Below are 25038 nucleotides of genomic sequence, written 5' to 3'. Positions count from 1 at the left end.
AAGAATGCAAAGATTTATTTTGGGTTCTAGAGTGTGGTATAACTTGTAGTGAGATGAAATTAAATTAAGGAAAGTTTATATCTCAAAAATGGAACTCTAGAACACTGAATAATGGCAGAAACCCTGTCATTTGAGATACTGCAGGCAAGACTGCAGAATTTGGAAAAATTTGCCTGAAAAGCAATGTGTGGGTGTGGGTGTGTGCGCGCAAACATAACATATCCAACCATATACTGCGAACTAAAATGGCCACAAACTTTCTGGAGGAGAGCTGGATATTTGTTGTCTGACTATGAATTTCTGGCTAACATAACTTCTGTGTATAAGGCTATTTATTATGTACAAAATGTGCTGAAACTGATGTATTAAAAAAATTCTTAGGCCAAAACGCTTCAGCTGCTGAAAATTAGTATGGTTTCATTGACGTCACCATCAGTGCTTACCAGGTTTGTCACCTCTTCATATCAAGTGAGGGAAATTAAATTGGCAGAAATACCAAATGACTTTAGCATAGTCTTGGTTTTTTAAACAACTGTATAAAAAAGACAATGATTTAAGTGGCTTGCATGCTCTGAAAGAAAAGTAAAACATCTAGCACATCACAAGCCCTGCCTCAGGAAGTACTGTGGTGTGCTGTCATCTCTTGCTTGTTATAGGTTGTGTTCCACTGGACCTGTTTAGACTCTCCACCTTTGATACAGTGCCCTTGACTTTTGTTGCAGGAGCTTCTAGGAACTTGTCCATTTGAGCTGGTTCAGGGTGCCACTTTCCAGCAGCAGCTAGCGTAGCATTTTCAGCATACTATGTCTCTACAAGAGAAGCACTAGAAAATATGTCAATGATTTATAAAATGCCAGTAAAAATACAAGCAGACACATGCTAACCCACCCTCCCCAAAACCATCCATTGACATAATTAACATGAACTCCGAACATGGGTGTTGAGATAGTGAGGAGGGAGTAGGACCCTGCAGGTGTCCCCATCTCCCTTTTCACACATGTGGTAGTAGAAGTGTGTGTGTGTGCGTGTGTGTGTGTGTGTGTGTGTGTGTGTGTGTGTGTGTAAGATGGGTTAGGGCGGGGAATAAGGGGTTCTGAAGTGACAATGCTATAAAAGCCTCTGCACAGTGGTTTTGTGTGTGGTATACTTGGACAGTTTTCAAAATCTGTGCAGGACTCAGGTTATATGTCCAAGATTTCCCAGTCATCTCCCACATTAAGAAATGCTGATGTGCTGTTAACCTATGCTACTGCACCATTAATGTGTCGCAATTGCTGTTGCGTGCCTGATCCTCCAGTATATAATATGCCGAGTAAAGGGAATGTAAATGCAGGTGAATGGATGCTTACAGTGGTGTCCCCCCTATTTTTTTGCTATCATCCCCCCCAAAGCAAACCATCACTGCTTGTACCTCAGCACCTTGTTCCCATTGGCCACCCCACCACTCCTCCACCCAAAGTCCTCTCTCTCCCTCCCACTACAGCTCCAAAACTCTGTCACTTTTGGAAAATTTCCTCTCTAGCTGTTTCTCCTGGCTTGCACCTGCTTGAATGCCTCCTTTACCTTGACCTAAACATATCCTGTACAACAGTGTGATTAGGTGGGATGTGCCTGTTCCTGAGACCACAGCCACTACACCACCTATTTGCTCATGCTCATCTTTTGATGAGCACATGCTGTTCACATCATCACCACCACTCCCCGCTTGAATATCATATGTATGTGTGAGCACACACTGCTTGCACCCCATATGGAGACGGGCAACCAGATAACCTTTGGAAAACATGTCGCAAACAGACTGGCTTTAGTGCTTCTGCTTTTCTTTCAGAACTATCTTTTCTGCTAACTACTTTAGCCTAACTTGTTAGAATGATTCCATTTGTCTTGATAACTGGAAAGGGTGGCAGTGGTGATACAGAGGTAAGCATGAAGGCAGAATTGTTTCATTTTTATGGGCCACACTGATAATGGTCATATTTCTCCCAGCACTACTTGAGGGTTACAATCTTCAGCCTACAGCAAAGGAGTGACAGTTTCATATGCAGAAGTATGTGTTGCCTCCTCCTGCAGTTGCCCCAGTGCTTCCTTTCTTCTGGTTAGCTCAACATCACGTGCCTTTAATATGCTACAGCATGTAGTCTCAGTTACCTGTTTATTTTCCTGTGACACAAAACACAGTCTTGTTTTCTTCCTCCACTTTTAAAGTATTCAAAGCAAGTTAAGCTGTATGTCTATCATATATTCAAGCTCTTGCAGGAAGATGCTTTGGGACTTTGAAGAAATGTATAAACAAGCATATGTTTTGAACCAGGTATTTAGAAGTGGCTTTCAAATTTTCATGCCTCCATTTTCCCATGCTTTCTCTGTAGTTCCTCAGGACAGATTCTGCCCTAGGCTGTGGCCCCTTTGCAGGACTCTGGTTGTATAAAAGGGACACAAAGGGAGCAGAACTGTCATATAGGGCTCCCTGCTCAGAGTAAAATCAATGTAGCAGCTCTACACTGGGTCCTTTCTCAGCTGCAAACCCAGGGGGCATGTGGGGATAGGGAGGTAAACAGACGGGTCAGAGACGACATGGCTGGAGCACATTGGGCTCCAGTTATTCAACATTGACCTCAAGGCCCATGGACGGCTGCTACAATACAGAGCAAATTCAAGGAGCCCTAAGGGCCATGATGGCTTCTGGCCAGGTACAGATTCTGGAATGCACAAAAGAGGCTTGAGGCCACCTTTACCCTCCTCCCTTCTTCCTGTACCCATTGCAGGAAAGGCATAGCCAAGAAATTGCCCCATTGGCTCATTAGCTTTTGCATGCACAGAATTTTCGTGAAGGTGCACAAACTGTATTTCTGTGAGAAAACTGGGTGTTTATCTGATTTGCATGTACTATTTTCAGGGTAAACAGACCACCAGACCCCATCCATTGTACATGTGGCCAAGGTCTCTCTATACAGCCTAAGAAGCACCTCTGCTATGGCACTGGTTGGAACTTAGCAGGGGTACAAATTCATATATTTCTTGGAGGAAGGGATCCTGGTGTCCCATGGTTAGGAACCCCGTTCTAGCACTCACTCGTCCCTCCCCCTGCCAATCACCCTTCTCTCTTACTCACACGATGCATGAGCTGGTGCCACCAGGAGTTGAGTTCTCAGCAGATTCCCCTGTGCTCTGCCATACAAAAACAGACTCCCCATGTGGCCGGTCACAACATCCTTTGGCCTCTATCCCACATTTCCTGTTGACTAAACTCCACAAGGCAACAATTTAAAAGTGATTGTGGAAATTAACTAAAAGATGCTTCAGTCTCAAGCAAATTCCTACTATTGTTTTCATTTTAAATCAGCCTAAAGATATTTTCTAAAATTGCATGTGTGTATACAGAGAGCAGAGGGCATAGTATGATATGCTGATGTGTACCTTAAACTACCCCTAATGTACACTACTTTGGCTGAGAAAACACAATCAACATAATTCATTTACTTAAAGAAACTACAGAGAAGAAATCATCGATCTGTCAGTTTCTTCTTTAATACATTTCAGTTTTGATCTTATTTTAATATTAATTACGAAATCATTTCTACAGTGATCATGAACAAAAGAGATACAGTTCTAATACAGAGTTAGTTCAACTCCACAAGTCACTGGAACAAACAAACAATAAAACCTTACATCTAGTTTAATTTGCTTCTTGGCTGATAAATCAATGGCTCATTATCCTTTTTCCCCCATGTCAGGGTTCCTTCCCCACTCTGAACTCTAGGGTACAGATGTGGGGACCCCATGAATGACCCCCTAAGCTTATTTCTACCAGCTTAGGTTAAAACTTCCCCAAGGCACAAAGTCTTTGCCCTTGGATTAGGTAAAACGCTACCACCACCAAGTGATTTAACAAACAATCAGGGAAAGGACCACTTGGAGTTCCTATTTCCCCAAAATATCCCCCCAAGCCCTTACACCCCCTTTCCTGGGGAGGTTTGAGAATAAACGAGATGAGCACAGACCAGCCTTGGATTTTTAAGACCCAAAAAACCCGATCAGATTCTTAAAAAACAGAACTTTATTAGAAGAACAAAAAAAGATAAGAGAACAACTCTGTAAGATCAGAATGGAAGATAATCTTACAGGCAGTCAGATTCAAAACGTAGAGAATCCCTGTAGGGAAAACCTTAAGTTACAAAAAGACACAAAAACAGGAATACACATTTCCTCCAGCACAGTGAATTTCACAAGCCAGAACAAAAAAAAACTAATGCATTTTCTAGCTAGATTACTTACTAACTTTACAGGGGTTGGATGGCTTGCATCCTTGATCTGTTCCCAGCAAAGGTATCACACAGACAGACAAAAGCCTTTTCCCCCACTCCAGATTTGAAAGTATCTTGTCCCCTCATTGGTCATTTTGGGTCAGGTGCCAGCCAGGTTACTTCAGCTTCTTAACCCTTTACAGGTAAAAGGACTTTGCCTCTGACCAGGAGGGATTTTATAGTATTGTATATAGAAAAGTGGTTACCCTTCCCTTTATATTTATGACACCCCACATAAAGCATTAAAAATGTTACAGTGAACATGGTACTGCAATCAATGTATTCCACATTATTAACTCCACATAAATAGACCTACTCCTAACTGGATTCCTAACAATTTTGGAAGGAGGATGAGAGAAGTAAAAGATAGACTCAGTTGCAACAGACAAAAAGAGAGATTAAGTGACACAGCAATAATCATGACAACTATCACATGTACATCATTGTACACCCTGGTTTCTTAAGTGAGGAAGTGCAAAGAATTAAAGGGTCTTTAACAGAAACTAATGAAACATTCAGTACAGAAGGGATACACATTAAATGCAGTGTTTCCTCTTCCAAGAGAGGAACATTCTAAAATTTTGTTAACTACTCTTTAGACATGAGCTGAATCACAAGCCTTAGATTTTGGATACCTTCAAACTTTAGGAAGGTCCATGTCCTAATTGCACTGAAGCTTGGTTTCAAATATCATTGATTCAGATCTGATTTAGGGATACAGATGAATGATCCAGCTATATCAGTAGCTCTATTCATGCTATTCCCTTCTTCCAGAATGTAGCTATGATATTTTTAAGGCACTGGATCGATCCCAGGGCCATAGCTAAGCACAAGAAATAGAAGTAACTGCAAGGGGATCCATGATTAGAAGGACCCCATGCAACTCAGTAGCAGACCTGAACAGACCCCAATCCAGCAGCAAGGCCAAAGGCAGATGATTCTAAAAGTCCAGTCTTGCCAGAAGTGGGACCTGAAAAGGAGAAAACCCATGACCTGATCTACTACCACTTGCAATTTGGAATCTTATAATTATAAGGCAGGCCCTAGGGGCTTCCCATAGGAGAAAGGTAAAAAGCAGTTGGCACCAGAGTGAGAAACTATTATTATCAGCAACTTTTGTATGTCACAATATCAATAGCTAAATTATTTGGCAAATTAAAGTATTATGACACTTGGGAAGCTCTAAAGGTAGCTTCATGTGCAAACTCAGAGATCATGCATTACAGTTTCTTGTTGAAAAGGAGAAGAAAGTTAAATAGGCTGGGAAAAGATTATCAGCAGTCGAACTTGAAACCAGTTGATGGGAATGATATCACCCAAACTCTGACTGTCTATCCTTCAATAACAGCACTAAGCACAGAGGACTCAGAAATTACACAAGTGTAAATGTAGCCATTCTTACACCCAAGGGACTATAGAATATGTGCTAAAGTTGTGGCAAGAGTATAAATTACCCCTGGATTCAATCTAAATTAGCACTTGGTACCTTCACCTGGAAATCTCCAGGAAACAAACAAATATTACTTAATGCAGAGCTTCGGCAGACGTAGCAACACACTGTAGGCATCCAGATTGAGATTTAGACACAAGGTTGCCTATTCATTAGATAAGGATGAGGAGGACAAGGAATTTGGGTCCATGGTTAGATAGGATGTATAGCAAGTGGAAACAGAAATAAACTATGCACTCCATTTGTCCCTCCCACAAGATATAATGACAGATACGTCTGCACACTAGTGATGGTGAATAACGGAGTAACTTATACTGTGTTTCTTGGTTATGCTGTTGGAGTCCTCAGGTTGTTATAATGCAACAAAATGAAGGAGATGAGTTTAGTGGGGGTTTCTCATGCTCAGTTATAACAGGCTTTTCTCCCTTAGCACAACTCATAGGAACTTGTCTGTTGCAGGGCACGTCTGCTCTGTAGTGCCCCCTCCTGACCTAATGTGGCACTGCAGGCACTCCCTGCATCTGTTTCTCTTTTTTCAAGACCCCTCAGCACAGTCCAAAAGAGCATAAGACAAAATTCTGCTGTTGGGGTTCTACTTTATTATATACAAATACACTTGAAATAAAGTCTCTCCCCTGGGTGTCGGGGGGTCTCACTGCCCTTCTGCTTAGGGCTCAGGTGTGAGAGTGGCCTGTGTGGCTGGCACTGGCATTGTGCAGCTTTGCTCTCCAACTTCCCTCAGTACCTTCAGGACGCCCAGCGGAGAAGTGTCCATCCCAAATGGACACCCAGGAATGACCTTGTTCCCCTCCCTGATGCTGTGCCTTCCCCTGGCAGAGGCCGTCTATCAGTGAGAAGCAATGACCCTAAAGACATTCCATAGAGACTTTATTGCTGTCAGTCCCCACGTCACTGATACATAGGTGCCATCCAGAGGTTTGAGATGATGGGGCATTCAGAGGAAACCAGGTTTAAATAAACAACTGCACCTAAATTGCCTCTGAGGAGGCTGTGATTCAGGAGTTCTCCTCTTTGATTTTATATCACACTAAATGCCTTACAAATACTGCAGTGAAGAAAAGGTCCTCTTCAAGGTCAAGCAGGACATTGATTACTGATTAGTCACTAAGAGTTGATTCGTGAGCCCTCTTGCATGCCTACACAGTGGGTGTAAGGAGCTCCTTTATGTCCATCAACAGGCAACCCATGGTGGGGGTACCATGCCTCTTTCATACCTAAACAAGAATGAAAGATGAGTAGAGTCCTCTGGTAGCATAGCCATTTAATTAACATGCAAGAGGCATTTCAACAAGCAGCATTCAGTAGTTAGGGCACAAATTATGCTCCTAAACTTAGTCACTGGCATTTCATGGTTTAGGAAATTAGGCTCTGAGTCAGAAAAGGACTTAAGCCCATGAGTAGTTCTGCTGAAGTCAATAATAGGTCGAATCCTAATCCAGTTAGCCATCAATGTGACTATTCACAGGTTTAAAGTTAAGCATGTGTCTAAATGCTTTGCTGGACACACAATTTTCAACACCTTAGTCATCAACCATGCGATTAACATGCACTATTTGCAAATCTATCCCCAGTGCAATAATATTTAAAGAACCATGTTTCTTTTCTTTTCTTTTCTTTTCTTTTCTTTTGGTATCTACGCTATAGCTGACCCTGAAAGGAGAATGGATTTGCCATCCAGATGTAAATTAACCATGGCTAAACAGCTAGCCTGAAAAGTTTCCTCCATCATTGATTTAGTCAGAGTTCACTGTCAAGCAATAAAATAAAATAAATAAATATGCATATAGATATGTAATATCTACACTCCGTTTCCAAATCTTTTGTAACACAGGCAGTAGCATTTAAATCAACTGGCAGTTCAATGTCAACCAGGAGCTCTGGAGGAAGCAAGAGCACCTATTTATATCTCTTGTGATCCCAGTAAATACATTTAAATGCACTCAATGACATCAAGGACTATGAGTTAGGTGACATCCTCACTTCACTAGTAAATTTATCAAGCAATATGTGGCCCTTGTGAATTGTTTTCAGACATGGATTTGTTATTGCCCTGGTGATTGACATCCCTGTCACTGTACTTTAAGACTTCACACAAATACCTGTAGACCAAAAACACACAGATTGAGAGAGAGAAAATATTTAGCAGACTGTGTGAGTGGAAATGCTGTTTAACCCTTCATGGAAGAAAATAAAATGAGCATATTTTATACACTAGTCACAGACCAGAACTAAGTTCATTTGCAATTAACAGGAGATGTACCATGCTCCTCATATCACTCACAGACTTATGCCTTCTTGAGCCTACTTCTTAGACTGTAAGTGGCTCTTCCAGTTCAAATTCACTGCCTGCCTGAACTAATAATGATGCTCCCAAGATGCAAGAATGCAGAGCGGTGAACAAACTCTGGAAGGATAGCATGCATCTTATTTGATGCTTGATGACTGCCTACCCTTGCTCCCTGCCTCCATTGGCTCAGGATCTGGCACACAGATTGTGATTCCATGGAGATCAGGATCTTCAGATGCCAAGTGAAGATCCTCTCACCTCCTTCTGGATCTCTGTGGATTCGGACTGTAGAATGGCAGAGTAACTTTTCAGTACCCCAATTGTACTAGCTTGATCGTTTTCAAATTAGTCAGGCTCACATGCAGCTACCCTCAGTGAGTACATCTACACAGTGAGCGGCAGGGAGTGATGGAGTGAGCTTCTGAGCCTGTCAAGGCTGATTCCCCACTCTGGCACTTTGAGTGCAGAAGGTGGGGGCCCACAAGGATTCTAAAAATGAATAGGTTTCAGAGTAGCAGCCGTGTTAGTCTGTATTCACAAAAAGAAAAGGAGTACTTGTGGCACCTTAGAGACTAACAAATTTATTAGAGCATAAGCTTTCGTGAGCTACAGCTCACTGCATCCGATGAAGTGAGCTGTAGCTCACGAAAGCTTATGCTCTAATAAATTTGTTAGTCTCTAAGGTGCCACAAGTACTCCTTTTCTTTTTGTAAAAATTAATACATGCCACTCCAGGCTTGTATTAAACTCCCAAGGTTACAGCTTCTCTCTGACCTTGGATGGGTAGATGCTGCCACTACCCAAATGCAAAAAATCCCTTTGAACACAGGAAGGCACACTTGGGAATTCCTCCCTGTGGGGTACCCTCAAGCCCAATCACCCCCCCCCCTCAGGGGAAGAACTGAGAAAGAAAACAAAGGAAATCAGCTGTTGCCACCAGCTAATTAAACAACATATGTACAAACCTCTTAGGACACAAAAACCAAATCCTGTTCTTAAAAAAGGTAAATTTTATTAAAAACAAAGAAAGAAAATACAGCTAAAAACTCAGACTATTGCTAGATTTTAAAAAGAGCCACTTATATAGATTAATCATTAAAATAACTTTCTTGAGGTCCAGCTTAAAGGTTACAAGCAAACAAAAGCAACTGGGGTTAGCACAGAGGAGCCCACAAGCCTTACAGAAATAAAAGAGATAAACCTAATCGCGTCGTCTTAGACATTTCCTGATCTACTTACATATCTGGGGTTTCAGATAATTAGTTTCTAGGTATGATTTGATGATTTTTCATACCTGGCGCAAGCTTATTACAGCATTGCTGCTCTGTGTCTCCTCTCTGGAGAAAACACAACAACCAGACAAAGGGAAAGTTTTTTCCCAATTTTAAAAAGTTCTAGCCTTGTCATTGGCTCTTAAGGTCAGGTGCCTACTCCCTTCCTTTTACCTATGGGCTTTTTTAACCCTTTACAGGTAAGGCAAGTAGAGAACAGCTATTAACAGGGATTTTGTAGCTAACTGGCTGGCTGTCCATAAAAGGGAGCTATCCCTCTCCCATTCATTTGTCACAGAGCCCAAGTTACAATATCTACACAGCTATTTTTAGTACAATAGAGCAAACCCTGCTAGCATGAATCTGTCAACCCGAGCTCAGAGTCTTGTTGCTGCGGGCTGTGCAGGCCTACCCATGGGAGTAGGAGGCCGTAATGGTCTTTAGGATTTGGTGCAAATAAGTTAAAATTACAAAAAAAGAAACGTAAAGGAAGATGGTTGTGTGATGGTAGTAGAACCAAGGAATCTGTGAATTTAATGCATAACAAGAAACATTAATAAAATATTGTTAATGTAATACAAATTATCAATATTTTCACTAATTGGTAATTTTTTTCTCCTGTTCTGTGAGGATATTGGAACATATGACCTTTTCAATTCCAGTTAAACCAGTAGAGTGGTCCAATCAAAGGCCCTGATCCCACAATTCACTGTTTGTAGGCATACTACTGTTTCTGTAAAGAGCTTGAGGAGTCCTGTTTCAAAATAGTTTGTGATCATGTTATTAAAGACTGTATCATGAATGCTTGCCCTCTCTTCCTGGCATGTCTTAATTTTTGAGTGCTTGACTTTTGAACCTTTAACATTTTAAGCTTTTTTTAAAAAGGTATTTGTAAAATTTACAAGGGTGCCTACGTTACTTAGGAGCCTAAGTTCCATCTTCAAAAGTGACAGAAGCCAAAGTCCCAGAGAAAGTCGATGGGACATAGGATCCTAAGCCATGTGGGCACTTTTTGAAAAGTTTAACCAATATATATGTAAAAGATGGAAAACTATGTTTGTTCAGTGCACAGGGATTTCTGCAGGAGACATCTTGTTTTATTCAGGATGCTCATAAATATCTGAATGATGAAATATTATGTCATGGATTCACCAGGATTTTGCAAGGCAATCCAAAGCTTTACAAAATGACAGTCCATACCATTTTATGGCATGTACCCAAGGCCTTACAGAAAAAAAAATACAGTGCTTCGAAACTGGCAAACTAATTCAGAAGGATTTATCAAACAATGCAATACATTTCACAAATTGATTCTTTGGTGCCACCTTTTCTATTGCTTGCCAAAGCAACAAAAGAATTAGGTCTGAGGAAGACCTCTGGATTTTTACCAACATTTTGACAGAATCCACAGAGAGAGGGATTCTGAACTGCCTGGTGTCATGAGAAATATCAGTTTTTTGAATCACTCTAAAATAGTCTCTATTTAATCGGTACACTTGAAATTCTTTGAAATTAGCATAGCATAATGAATTTTCCAGTGACTTTTGTGCTTTTGAGAACACTGACAGTAGGAGCTATTTAATTTATCCACAGAACACATGTAGCATGGGGAGAGAAAACTTCCTCACTCTGACTCACCAGTGTGCCTCAGCCCGGTTCTAGAAGGACCATATGCAGAGTTGAGGGAGAAGTGTAGTCTTAAGGTACCTCTAATCATTCATGGCTTCACTGATATTATCCAAAAGGCTGTAAATTATTGCCAACTATGATTTTCACACCTGTCCACTAGGAGTAGCTTGGGTATCATTCCCTTTTTTCACATAAGTCACCAAAGTGCTGCCATCTGGCAATGACTTTGGGTCACTACAGACGTGGGTCTGGATTTGACCTGGGGGTCTAGAGGTGTACGGTTTCTTGTCTAATTGCCAATAGTCTGAGCCATCTTACCACCCCAGTCAAGCCATAATTAAACCAAACAGCTACTCAGTACCGTATTTCTATTGTTTAGTGTCTATAAGGGCAAAATTGGCCTGTTTTTGCTGCTGAACAAAGAAAATCCTGTTTTCAGTGTCTGTTGCCATTTCATCCTGTCTGTACAACAGAAGACATAAAACTGGCCTACAATGGTATGTCAGCAGAGTCTGTTTCATGCTTGTCATGCCTCTGCCACCATCACGTAGCAGCAAGTGGCAATGTAACAAGCATCAAACCTTTCTAGATGAGGTGCAAGGAGGAGTGTGCTTAGTGAACCTGCTGTACCTTTGTAAGCGATTTGTTACTATTCATTAATTTCTGCTTGCACTAGACTGGTGAGTGGCCCATAGAACATTGAGCTCTCATTCAGGCTGTTTACTTGGACTGTACGCTCTTTGGAGCAGAGATAGTCTTGTCCCTCTGTGTGTGTGTGTATAACACCTAGAACAATGGGCCGCAGTCTTTGACTGTGGCTGCTGGTGGTATTATAAATAATCAACTGCTGAAATAATAATTCCCGGATTTTAGAGACAGCAGATGAGGAAGAGAATGCTGAGGGGATGATGGAATGAGGATGTGATCGGGGAATGATACTCAGGGTGCTGAGGAAGACTTTTCCCCTCCTGTTGTTCTCTGAGGATCAAGAAAAGCTGCCGGCAGCCCCTTCCAGTCCTGAGGTGAAGTCTACACATTTGAAAGGGATTAATGATCCTGCTGGATGAAAAGTGCAACAGAAATAAAAATCTATGTTGTTGTTACACCGAATTGTAGCCCACATGCAATTAAGATTTTGTCCTTATCACCAGTTTTTGAAAAGGTAAATAGGCACGGAAGTGAGCCCCTCTGCAAATCAGGTCACTTTTGTCATGGTGCAGAAAAAAAAAGATTTAGGTGCCTAATGTTAGGCACCTACATTTGAAACAGTTGGACAAAGTTGATTTATGGTCCTCCTCTCTGTAAAGTACATCAACACTCTTCTTTAATCTGTTTTGGACATGGTAGAGGTAAATTTCCTATTAGTGTTTTCTTTCTTTTCTCCAGAAGCTGCAGTGCATCACAGACATTGTCTAATTTTATAAAGTACCTATAGGTCAGGGATCTGGCATGTGTCATTTCATTTCTGAGTGGACATTTCCAGTAAATGTAGTTTTCAGTTTATAAATTTTCAGACGAGATGTCAAGATGACTAAAAAACTTCATGGTAAATTGCAAGTGAACTTTAAAAATTTGATTTGGCAAAGACATGCCACGTTCAGAGAAGTAGTATTATAATCCAGTAGATGTCTGAATAAGCAATCTGAAATTCTTCAGTAAGGAAGGTCAAGGAATATAGTGGAAACCACTTGTGTTAATACCTTGGAATGGCATTAATCTGTTCTCTGCATGAAACATGGACAATAGCTTCTGTGTATGATTTAAGGTATGGACAGTGTTTCATTTTAAGAAAAGAAGAGGAAGCATTGTCTAGTGTTTAAAAAGCGCAGGACTGGGTGTCAAGATATCTGAGTTCTACTCAAAGCTCTGCCAGTGACTTCCTATGTGACTCTGGGCAAGTCTCTTAATCTCTCTCTGCTTCACTTCCCCCACTGTAAAATGGTGTAAGTAATGATTACCTACTGTCCAGAATTATGAGGCTTATTAATTCATTATTTGAGGGTGCATTGAGATCTTCCTATGGAAAATGCTGTTGTACAGGTCAGTACAATATCTCTGAAAAGAATGACACTCCCCCCCCCAAAAAAGCCCTCCTGCACCATGACAGAAGGTGAAAAGCACTAATAATTTCACCTGCCAAAAAATACAATGCATTTTTTTAAACATAAAACACCTCATTAAACATTGACTTGATAAACATTGACTTGCTTCAATGTATGCTTACCCACTTTTCCGGGTCAAGGACATACTGCTCAAAACCCTGCCAGTTCAAACTCCTTTGAGCATATTTCTTAGAAAGATATCCATCCTGATTTAAAGACTTAAGGTGACAGAGAATCGACTGCATACTGTGGTTCCAGTTAATCACTCTCACTGTTAAACATTTGAGCCTTGTTTCCCATTAGAATTTTTTTTAGTATCAGCTTCTAGCCATTGGATCTTATTATCATAGAATAAATGCTGAACTTGACACTATTTATATAACTTTTCCAGCTCTTTATGTCTGCTTTCTACAGCAAGGATTTTACATATAAATTAGTTCTTTCACATGTAAAATGTAGCTTAAGGAAAATCATGAAGTACAGATTATAATTTCTACCTTTATTTCACATTTCAAAGTCTCCACAATGCTTACAAAATATTCATATTCGTTATTGTTTAAGCTGTTAGTTAAGCAGCTGACTTCCAAATTGGTTATGCACAAAATATTTCATATTTTTAACTCCTCTAATCCAGGAAATGTAAAACAGTTTTTGTGTCCAATGAAGATTTCAAGAGAAAAAAATACAGTACATTATAGCTTTTCTTCCTATATTACTTACTAAATATAGTGTAATACAAGGAATAATATATCATGCAAAGCTCTATTGCAAATCCTGCATTTATAACCCATAAGTACATATTCAGTTATTTTAAAATTATTTCTCTGTGAAGGAACGATCATTTCTAACACCTTGGTTACACACTGTGGACCAAATCATCCTTGCTGTTCTCATTCAAGTAGACTATTAAAGTCAATGAGCAAGGGGGGCAGGATTAGATGCAATTATTCATGGGCATGTTACAACAGATGACATTATCTGCAAGATAGATACTATGTAAGCCTTTAGAGTACAGTGAAGCCTACTGGAAATCTAAATAAAAACAATAAGAGATCTAATACAATAATAGAAGCCTCCTCCCATAAGAGGAATATAAGAGCAGCCATACTGAGTCAGATCACTGGTCCATCTAGCCCAGTATCTTGACTCCTACAGAAGCCAGTATCAAAGCTTCAGAGAGTGTGGACAGAAGAGGGGACTTTAGAGTAACCCACCCCTGTCTTCTCCTCCTAGTTTCTGGCAGTCAAAGGTTTAGGGTGGCCCTAAGCATGGTGTTGCATCCCTGACCATCTTGGCTAATAGCAATTAATGGGCCAATTGACCATGAACTTATGAAAATCTTTTCTGAACCCAGTAATACTGTTGGCTTCACAACATCCATAGCAATGAGTTCCACACGTTAACTGAACATTGTGTGAAAAAGTACTTCCTCTTGTTTGTATTAAAGCAGTTGTCTATTAATTTCATTGGGTGAGCCCTGATTGCTGTATTATGGGAAAGGGTAAATAACACTTCTCTCTTCACTATTTTAGGGCCATATCCTGCCATCACTGGAGTCAGATGGCATTTGCAGACCTAGTAGTGTTCTTAGTTTACTCTAATCCATACTTTCTCAAATAAAATGCTGTATGCAATCTGTATGGACAATGTGGAACTCTAGCAATCAGGTTTAACTTCTTAAAATGAAAAAAAATTGCACATAAAAAGAACAAAAGCCAGTTTGTCTGATACATTCAAATTAGTTTGCCTTTACAGTTAGAAAGCTGGACAGGTTGTTTATAATTAATAGTAATGGTTGCAAAGAGAAAATAGCAGGTTTAGAGACTGCAGTGATAAAAGCAATTATGGTTACTCTGGGCCCATTCATAAGAGGGGCTGAGCACTGCAATGCAATGCCGACCATGGAGGAAGTTTAAGGTGTTATCCATGTTGTCTGTTCCTGAGAGCTGCTCCCATTAACTACAACTGTGGTTGCAGATCCTCAGTAGATGCACAGGATCAGGCTCTCTAAGGATCAGGCCCGCTGTAACTAATACCTCTTCCTCAACCCTCCGTAAGAGCCAAAAAGTTCTTAATAAGCCAGGAATGGTAGTGTTGCACAGCAGCAGGGCTGGATTAAGGCAGGGGCTTTATGGGGGGGGCGCAAAAATAAATCACAGGCAGCGATCTCCGGGCCGCTAAAAGGGGTGCTCAGGAAGGCTGCCTGCCTGACATAGCTCTGCACCACTTCCGGAAGCAGCCAGCTGCTGGCACGTCTCTGCGGTCCCTGGCACGGGGGGGTGAGGAGGGGAAGGAGGTGGCTCCATGTGCTGCCCCTACCCCCAGCACCATCCCTCCAGCTCCCATTGGCCGGTTCTGGGCCAATAGGAGCTGTGGGGGTGGCGTTTGCGGGGATAGCACTTGCGGGCACAGGCAGCATACGGAGACCCATTGCCCCCCTCCCTCCAAGGGGTGCGCAGAGACGTGCTAGCAGCCAGCCGCTTCTGGAAGCAGTGTGGGGCTATGACAGGCAGGCAGGCAGCCTGAGCCCTGCTGCGCCGCCGACCGGGAACCACCTGTGGTAAGCACCTCCCAGCCGGAGCCTGCACCTCACACCCCCTCCTCCACCCCAACCCCCTGCCCCAGATCAGAATCCTCTCCTGCACCCAAACTCCCTACCAAACCCGCACCACCTCCTGCACCCCAATCCCCTGCCCCAGCCCCAGCCCCCTCCTGCACCAAACTCCCTCCGAGGAAAAAGACTTGCATACAGGGGTTCCACACACTCTAATAGCCCCGGGCCCACAGGAGAGTTAATCCAGCTCTGTGCAGCAGGTGGTACTCTCTAAAGTGAAATGCCCTTCTCTGTGTTCATGTCTGAGACTATCCACCATGGAAATGATCCAGTTCCCGTTGCAGTCAATGGGAGTTGAATCAGGCTCCATGTATCTGTGCTATCTCCGTTGCTCCCAATCCTGGACTTCTCACATGTAAATACAATCAGTCACCGCTAAGCCAGTGGGCCAGCATGTTATAATAGCTCTACAGGTCTGACAGTCAAAAACCAGGCAATTAATCTGTCCTAAGCATCTTCATACTCTAAAGCAGTTTCATTATTATAGACTGGAGGCTTGACATCCTGGAGTCAGTGGGAGTTTTGACATTGAATTTTGTCGGGCCAGGATTTCACCCTAGACATCTAAGAAATTTTCTTTTAGCAAAATGCAGGATTTCACTGTATTATACATCAGGAAGGATGAAACATTAGTACAAATTGAGAAACAATTTAAAGAAAGGAAATGAGTATTCCCATAGAAAAACAGGAAGCTCAAATAAAAAATAGTTGCCATTCATGTTGTTTATCTTAGGGACCAAGACTAGTATCCTTGTAACCTTATAGGGTAATAAAATGTGATCCCTGTTAGGTTGCAGAATGAAGTCCTTTTATAGAGTTATTCCTTTTTCAGTTGGTTAGAAATTTCTCCCATTGCACAAATGTTGGGATACTCCATCTTTTTTGCCATATTTTTGGGAATTTGTTGTAAACAGGGCTGGCCTGTGGTCATTTGGAGCCCCCTACAAATATCAAAACAGGGGCCCTAGTACCTGCCACAAGACTGTGACACTAAAACCACTTTAAACTCTACTTCTTCCAAGGGATTCCTGAACTATAGGAAACCCTGTGGTTCAGGAGGCATAGAACCAGCCCAAGATGTAAGAGATGAAGGAAAGTATCTAATGAAAACTTAAGACTCACAGACAAATGTATAAGAACAGGATTTCTAACAATCATAATGAATGAGTGAACTTTGCAGGAAATTAATAAGCGATTATCAACAAATGGTTCCTAATGTGGCTCGTTTCTTCATTTAAGTTGCCAGTTTTGTACACTGCAGAAGTTTCTTTCTTCTAAACTAAAAGCCTTACAATGATTACAAATTAAAGGTATAATATAAATTCAGAATTACACTGCAGACCAGTTCAGTTGGCGGGGGAGGAGGGGTAAGATCCTTGTGGCTGCAGGATACCACACCTTGCCCTAGTAAATCAGTGTCATCTGTATGTCCCTTCTGTTTGTCTTCAGCGTGCCACAGCACCAGGGAGCTTCCCAGAGGCCTTCAGAGCATAACAGAAAATCTGCTTTAGATGGTGGAGAGTCCTCCTTTTAAAGAAACAAAGAAAGACTTCAGTTCAAGAGTCTGGAAAAGCTTTAATGATGGTCTCATAGGCAGGAGGAGGTGTTTGTGTTGAATGACAGATGCGGAGGCTGTTGTTGGACCAGTGGAATTCAGGACGAGTTAAGCTGTTGGTGGTGGTCCCCACAAGGGTAGTGGTGGTGCTGGTGGGAGACAGAGTAATCAGCTGACTGTTAGTTTCCACAGGGAGCGGAGGGCATTGCAAAAAGGGATGGAAAGTGGAGGCTCGGAAGCTTGACTTTCTTGGGAAGGAGTTGGCTTGCTCCAGGGAGGCTTGCCGCTGGAAGGTGAGGCTGGCCAGGCTGAGATTACTACGACGTTCACAGCTGTTGTTACGGTAGAATCCAGTCCTGTTGGCAGCATGGCCCTGAGAAGCAGGTCTGGAACGGCGGCTAGAGATTGATGAGCTCCACTGTGAAATGTGCGCACTGGCTCTGCGACGGGACAGGCAAGTAAACAAAGCCCAGATTATCCCTCCAATCACCAATCCAATCACCATGGACACCGAGAAGGCTATTATCATCTGACCTAAAACACAGAAAATATACATAATGGTTGCTTTATTTACTATACAGACTATTCAGTCTAGAAAATGAATTTGATATGGCAGGCTTCTTAAAACATGCCTAAACAATAAGGATTAAAAATGTTCATTTAGTGACATTACAGAGGGCATATGCAACTTACAATTATGGTGCAATAGAAACACAGGGTTTGATGCTGATCTCACTGACACTAGCTTTTAACAGTGTGACTCCAGTCAGTAACTCCTGTTTGATACCAACAAGAGTGAGGGAAGACTGGAAGTGGAAGGTACTCATGACCTTGCAGGAGGCTGTTAGTACGTATTACAATCAGATGCAGACCAGATGTACAGCTCTACCGGAAAAGCATTGAGATTACTTTGGTCAGAGGTGGCCACTGAAACATAAAAAGCTGACAGACCTTTCCCTCCTCCTGACTTCCAGTTTTGGGAACATATATATGTCAAGCTGTCATTGCACAAAGTGTAAATTTCTAGCCCTCTTACACTTGCCTGCACTCTAATAATCAGCATTGAGAGGCTCTGGAAAATATCCTAGCTAGGATAATTTTCTTACCCACATGATCAGCAGTGTAGAAGAAAAAGGATCAATTTTTTTCCTCAGACATCCCCATCCATTTCTAAAAATGGGTGAGCCACTTCAGCTAACTACCTATTTCTAGAACTGAGCACAAGCAAACCTTGCACTGAGGTTCTAAAAGGTATGGTGGTGTGTGTGTGAGAGAGAGCAAGAGAGAGAGAGTGTGTGTGTGTATATAATATTTCCATTCACTTCATATGCTTTTGCATTCTGAAGTTCTAGATAGAAATAAAAGCACCACAAACTTCATATGTGAGCTTATTAGATTTTCAGATATTTTGGACAAGCTGCAAATAAGCAACTGACATTTTGGAAGTTTAGGTGACCACTCCAGATCCCTAAATATGAACTTTTGGAGTTTTCCCCCTTGACTACTTCTTGCCTGTTACCTTCCTCTCTCTGATATGTATGGTTCTTAGCAGCATTCCCAAATGGGGATGAACAAGTGAAGACAGGTCAGAGGATAATTGCATGGGATATTGTCTGAGAGCATTATTCCCAGCTGGGAACATTCTGGCATCTATTCAGCTCCAAAGTCGTCTCAATCTGAACACAGGCAAACTGGGACATCTTTCTGGCCCACAAACTCCTGGCAGAGCATTGTGCTGTATGGCTGCTTGAGCCAAAAGTAATGTGGTTTTTCCCTGTCCAGTTAATGTTAATAGGAATAGGCCAGTTATATGCAGGAGCCTGTTCTGCAACTCTCAGTTATGGAAACAGAGATCTAAATAGTTACCAGCAGCATTCAGGTGAGTTCATATTCATTATACTCCATTCAAAATGCCTTCACAAAGGCACAATGCTTTACAGGGCTCCTCATTTGCACGGTGTGGGGAGAAATTTGTTATGCCCATTTATGAGCTGAAAGATACCCCTTACCCCATCATGTGTCCAAACAACTTTCCTGGCCATTGTGTAGAAGGGCAGAGCCATGTCTCTGTCTAATTACTGCACAGTTGCTCCCAGCATGAATCACCTTGAGAACAGCCCATACACTTCCACAAGGGCCAGAGGTGCCACTTGGGTAGCCATGACTCCCTCCTACTTCCCTGAACAACCACAGAAGGGTACAGTCTAGCCCTTTTGATGAATTTTTGTCATCTAAACCAGAAAACATGAGTGTACTTTGGGGACTGTCTGGGAATTAACTTTCTATCTAAGAGGTTTTATACTGCCACCCGTCACCACAGTATCTGAGCACCTACTCTGTCCCTGGGACAGAGGCAACAGGGCATGCTGTCTCCTCGGGATTTCAGCAGCCCTGAGTCCAGCCAGTGTCTATAGTGATCACTGAGCCCCGCGGAAAGGATCTGTCCCCAAATGACTATAGCCAGACGTTTTCACCACCTATACATGTAAGTAAACATTTCACATTATTAAAAACATGCAAAGAAATTGACAAAATATTGAGCGCAGCACTTCAGTCCTTTCCCCAACTGTTACCCATCCAACTAGAATACTCAGCTGTTATTTAACTTGTGTGCCTTTATATGCAAATTAACAAATACAGGGTCAAAGTCCTCTGTAGTGTTATTCCACTGAGGTCAGACAGACTATTGCAGTGTCTACACATTAAATCTCATTTCCTTTCACAAAGCATACATTTTAGCCTCTTCTTTTCTTACTTCAGTCGTTTAGGTGAACACACAGGTCCCAATCCCTATCCCGTACACACACACCCCTGCTTCCACAGAAAATGTGGATGCACTGTGGCAACTCTAAAAGGGTAACATTTATCCCCATGCAGTGGGCCAGCATAGAGCGTAGGCACCAATGAAGCCCTAAGGGTATGTCTACACTGCAATTTAACACCCATAGCTGGCCTGTGTCAGCTGACTCGACCTCGCGGGGCTCAGGCTAACGGGCTTGGATCCTGGGCTCTGGGACCCTGCAGTTAAACAGCCCCTTAGTCTGAGCACTATGAGCCCAAATCAGCTGATGGGACCAGCTGCAGGCTTTTTATTGCAGTGTGGACATACCCAAGGAGCTTTAGTGGGTCTTATATGGTATATAGTCCTTGTGTTAGCCCCTGCAAAACATGAATTTCATCCAAATGTAGTAAATACTGAAAACTGCATCTATTGATTTGTGAATCTATATCCATCCATTTCCATTCTAGAATGCTCAGTCATCAAAAGCAACAAGTACATTAAAGAAAGTATTACAATGCTTCACTCAAGCAGAACTTGCCACAGCTGGGTTTTTGGGGCATTGGTGGCTTTACACAAATTACTGTGACCTCCACGCAGTCCCTCAGAAGAGCTAGAGCAGCCTCAAGCTCTAACTTGCCCTGGCAGATAGTGTCTCCTAAGGAGCTGTGATCAGGGTGCCTGTATGGGCCACACTGAGAATGCTACACACAGGGCAGAATGCAAGGAATGGGGCAGAAAATCCCCCAACTGGTGGTTTTTTCAATAATTAGATTCACCAAGCCAATAAAAAAACAGCTTCTGTAATACCACATTAGTCATCAGGAAACCAAACCCAGTCCCTTTTAAGCATTCCAGCCCTTGACTTCCATCTAGACACTCAAGTCTAATATAGTGAGAGGTTATTTAAAACCTGATTCACCATATGTGAAGTCCACCAATCCCAAAAGACCAGAGACTTATCTCCAGGTCAATATGAGTCTCAGATCTTACCCAAAAAGAAAAGGAGTACTTGTGGCACCTTACAGACTAACAAATTTATTTGAGCATAAGCTTTTGTAAGCTACAGGCTCACTTCATCGGATGCATTCAGTGGAAAATACAGTGGGGAGATTTACATACACAGAGAACATGAAACAATGCGTGTTACCCTACACACTGTAAGGAGAGTGATCAGGTAAGGTGAGCTATTACCAGCGGGGGGGGAAACTTTTGTAGTGATAATCAAGGTGGGCCATTTCCAGCACTTGACCAGAACGTCTGAGGAATAGCGCGGGTGGCGGGGGGGTGGAGACAGACCAGTCCTTGCTTACAGACAGCCCCCCAACCTGAAGCAAATACTCACCAGCAACCACACACCAAACAACAGAACCACTAACCCAGGTACCTATCCTTGCAACAAAGCCCGTTGCCAACTCTATCCACATATCTATTCGGAGACACCATCATAGGGCCTAATCACATCAGCCACACTGTCAGAGGCTCGTTCACCTGCACATCTACCAATGTGATATATGCCATCATGTGCCAGCAATGCCCCTCTGTGATGGACATTGGAAAAATGGGCAAAAAGTCTCTACGTAAAAGAATAAATGGACACAAATCAGACATCAAGAATTATAACATTCAAAAACCAGTCGGAGAACACTTCAATCTCTTTGATCACTCGATTACAGACCTAAAAGTGGCAATTCTTCAACAAAAAAATTTCAGAAACAGACTCCAATGAGAGACCACTGAATTGGATTTAATTTGCAAACTGGATACAATTAACTTAGGAAAAAGAAAAGGAGTACTTGTGGCACCTTAGAGACTAACAAATTTATTAGAGCATAAGCTTTCGTGAGCTACAGCTCACTTCATCGGATGCATTTGGTGGAAAAAGCAGAGGAGAGATTTATATACACACAAATACTCACCAGCAACCACACACCACACAACAGAACCACTAACCCAGGAACCTATCCTTGCAACAAAGCCCGTTGCCAACTCTGTCCACATATCTATCAGGGGATACATCATAGGCCTAATCACATCAGCCACACTATCAGAGGCTCGTTCACCTGCGCATCTATCAATGTGATAAATGCCATCATGTGCCAGCAATGCCCCTCTGCCATGTACATTGGCCAAACTGGACAGTCTCTACGTAAAAGAATGAATGGACACAAATCAGACGTCAAGAATTATAACATTCAAAAACCAGTTGGAGAACACTTCATATCTCTCGTCACTCGATCACAGACCTAAGAGTGGCTATACTTCAACAAAAAGCTTCAAAAACAGACTCCAACGAGAGACTGCTGAATTGGAATTAATTTGCAAACTGGATACAATTAACTTAGGCTTGAATAGAGACTGGGAATGGATGAGTCATTACACAAAGTAAAACTATTTCCCCATGGTATTTCTCCCCTCCCCCCCACCCCCCACTGTTCCTCTGATATTCTTGTTAACTGCTGGAATTAGCCTACCTTGCTTGTCACCATGAAAGGTTTTCCTCCTTCCCCCCCCCTGCTGCTGGTGATGGCTTATCTTAAGTGATCACTCTCCTTACAGTGTGTATGATAAACCCATTGTTTCATGTTCTCTGTGTGTGTGTATATAAATCTCTCCTCTGCTTTTTCCACCAAATGCATCCGATGAAGTGAGCTGTAGCTCACGAAAGCTTATGCTCTAATAAATTCGTTAGTCTCTAAGGTGCCACAAGTACTCCTTTTCTTTTTGCGAATACAGACTAACACGGCTGCTACTCTGAAACCTGTAATTAACTTAGGCTTGAATAAAGACTGGGAGTGGATGGATCATTACACAAAGTACAACTATTTCCCCATGTTTATTCCCCGCTGTTCCTCAGATGTTCTGGTCAACTGCTGGAAATGGCCCACCTTGATTATCACTACAAAAGGTTCCCCCCGCCTCCGTTCTCCTGCTGGTAATAGCTCACCTTACCTGATCACTCTGTTACAGTGTGTATGGTAACACGCATTGTTTCATGTTCTCTGTATATATAAATCTCCCCACTGTATTTTCCACTGAATGCATCCGATGAAGTGAGCTATAGCTCACAAAAGCTTATGCTCAAATAAATTTGTTAGTCTCTAAGGTGCCACAAGTCCTCTTTTTCTTTTTGCGGATACAGACTAACATGGCTGCTACTCTGAAACAGATCTTACCCAATAATCACACTGACGCCAATCCTAAAACCTAAAACTAAAATCTAAAGGTTTTAATAATAAAAGGAAATGAAAGAAAAGAGTTACAAAAGGTTAAAGATCAATATACATAGAAATATGTGTGAAATCCTTAGGTCAGTTTTGTGGCAGGGATGGTGAGGCTGCTGATTTATAAAAGTAGTTTACAATTTTTTAAAAAAAAATCAATGTAAAAAGGTTATAGTTCAATAAGCAGTTCAGGTGCAGAGTTTGTTCAAGTTCTTCCATGAGAATTCCACGGTAAACTTGAAGACCGCAGGCTTATGGCTTAGACCTTCCCTGTTAATGTTTTAAGCAGACCTGAGATTAAAAGAATCAGGCCCAAAGCTTCCTTTATTGTTGAAGCAAACTGGGTGCTGACATGTAACTCCACCATATGGGCTTTGTTGAAAGCAAGCACACAGTTTGTGTTGTCTATTTTCAATGAAGAAAAGGAGTACTTGTGGCACCTTAGAGACTAACAAATGTATTTGAGCATAAACTTTCGTGAGCTACAGCTCACTTCATCGGATGCATTCAGTGGAAAATACAGTGGGGAGATTTATATACTGTGATGGGGCAAGGCCAGATGGCTATAAAAAAGTAGTGGGAGATAGATATATTAGCTCCAGGCTCAACAAATCCCTGGTACCAGGATAAGTGAAATGGCAGCTGCTCCAGGTCAATTAAGACACCTGGGGCCAATTAAGAACTTTCCAGAAGGCAGGGAGAAGGCTAGGTTGATTGGGATACCTGAAGCCAATCAGGAGCTGGCTGAAACTAGTTAAAAGCCTCCCAGTTAGTCAGGTGGGAGTGCATGTCAGGAGCTGTAGGAAGAAGTTGCGCTGTTGGAGAAGCTGAGTAGTACACATCATATCAGGCACAAGGAAGGAGGCCCTGAGGTAAGGGTGAAGTGGAGCTTGAGGAAGTGAGGGCTGCTGTGGGGGAAGTAGCCCAGGGAATTGTACATGTCATGTTTCTAAAAGGTCAGCTACCATAGCTGATACTATTAGGGTCCCTGGGCTGAAGCCCAGAGTAGAGGGTGGGCCCGGGCTCCCCCTCCCCACCTTTGTCCCCTGATTAATCACTGAGACTGGGAGACAACAGAGACTGTGCAAGGAAGGATAACTTCTCCTCACCTTCCTCGCTGGCTTATGATGAAAATGGCTCAGTAGACTGTGACCCTTGTCTCTAGAGAAAGAAGGGTTACATGCAGGGTCACAGTGAGCCTCTGAGGCTAGTGAAATATGCGAGGAAACGCGGGACCCACAGAGGCAAGGACAGAGTTTTGTCACAACTGGTTTCAGGAGTGGGACTTTGTTCACAGCGTGGCAGAAGAAAGGGTTTAAAAAAAAAAGAGTGCACTGGGGTTTTGGATTTTTTGTTGTTGTTGTTTTGGTTTGTTTGTTTGCTTTGTACCACAATGGAGGAGGTGGTAAGAGCTCTGGTACAACCCACAGCAGCCCAGCAGGAGGTCACCTGGGTTCAGGCAATAGCACAACAGAAGTCTATGCAGCTACAGCAGGAAACCAATCAATTATTGATGAGCCAGGTGACCCAAGATCATGTCCTCTTGAGAGAGGTGGTGGACCAGCTGAAGATCCTCACCACTCAGACCCAGGGGTCCAATGGGACGCGAACCCTGAGGGCCACTGGTTTTCTGCCAAAGATGACATCAGAAGATGACGTAGAGACATATCTCCTCTCATTCGAAAGGACTGCTCAGTGTGAGGCGTGGCCCCAGGAGCAGTGGGCCAGCATTCTCACCCTTTTTTGGATGGAGAGGCCCAGAAGGCCTTCTTTGACTTGCCTGCCATGGATGCCACTGACTG

At 42.4% G+C, this 25038-nt stretch overlaps 2 protein-coding genes across 5 annotated transcripts in view; both read right to left on the bottom strand.

Moving 5' to 3' along the window:
• Nucleotides 1-25038, bottom strand: part of LOC119853662 (vasoactive intestinal peptide) — a 76329-nt gene that overhangs the window by 14293 nt on the left and 36998 nt on the right. The gene's annotated exons all lie outside the window — the stretch shown is intronic.
• The window catches only part of MYCT1 (MYC target 1), a 48531-nt gene continuing 37041 nt past the window's right edge, over nucleotides 13549-25038 (bottom strand). For both annotated transcript variants that reach the window (XM_038396992.2, XM_038396993.1), the window contains one exon: nucleotides 13549-17767. In XM_038396992.2, the coding sequence (XP_038252920.1) occupies nucleotides 17235-17767 (533 nt within the window). In that variant the 3' untranslated portion in view covers nucleotides 13549-17234. The remainder of the gene's footprint in view (nucleotides 17768-25038) is intronic.

This window comes from Dermochelys coriacea, chromosome 3 (genome assembly GCF_009764565.3).
Source record: "Dermochelys coriacea isolate rDerCor1 chromosome 3, rDerCor1.pri.v4, whole genome shotgun sequence".
Taxonomy (NCBI): domain Eukaryota; kingdom Metazoa; phylum Chordata; order Testudines; family Dermochelyidae; genus Dermochelys; species Dermochelys coriacea.
Note: the sequence above shows the minus strand (reverse complement) of the source record. Positions and strands in the feature narration are given on the sequence as shown.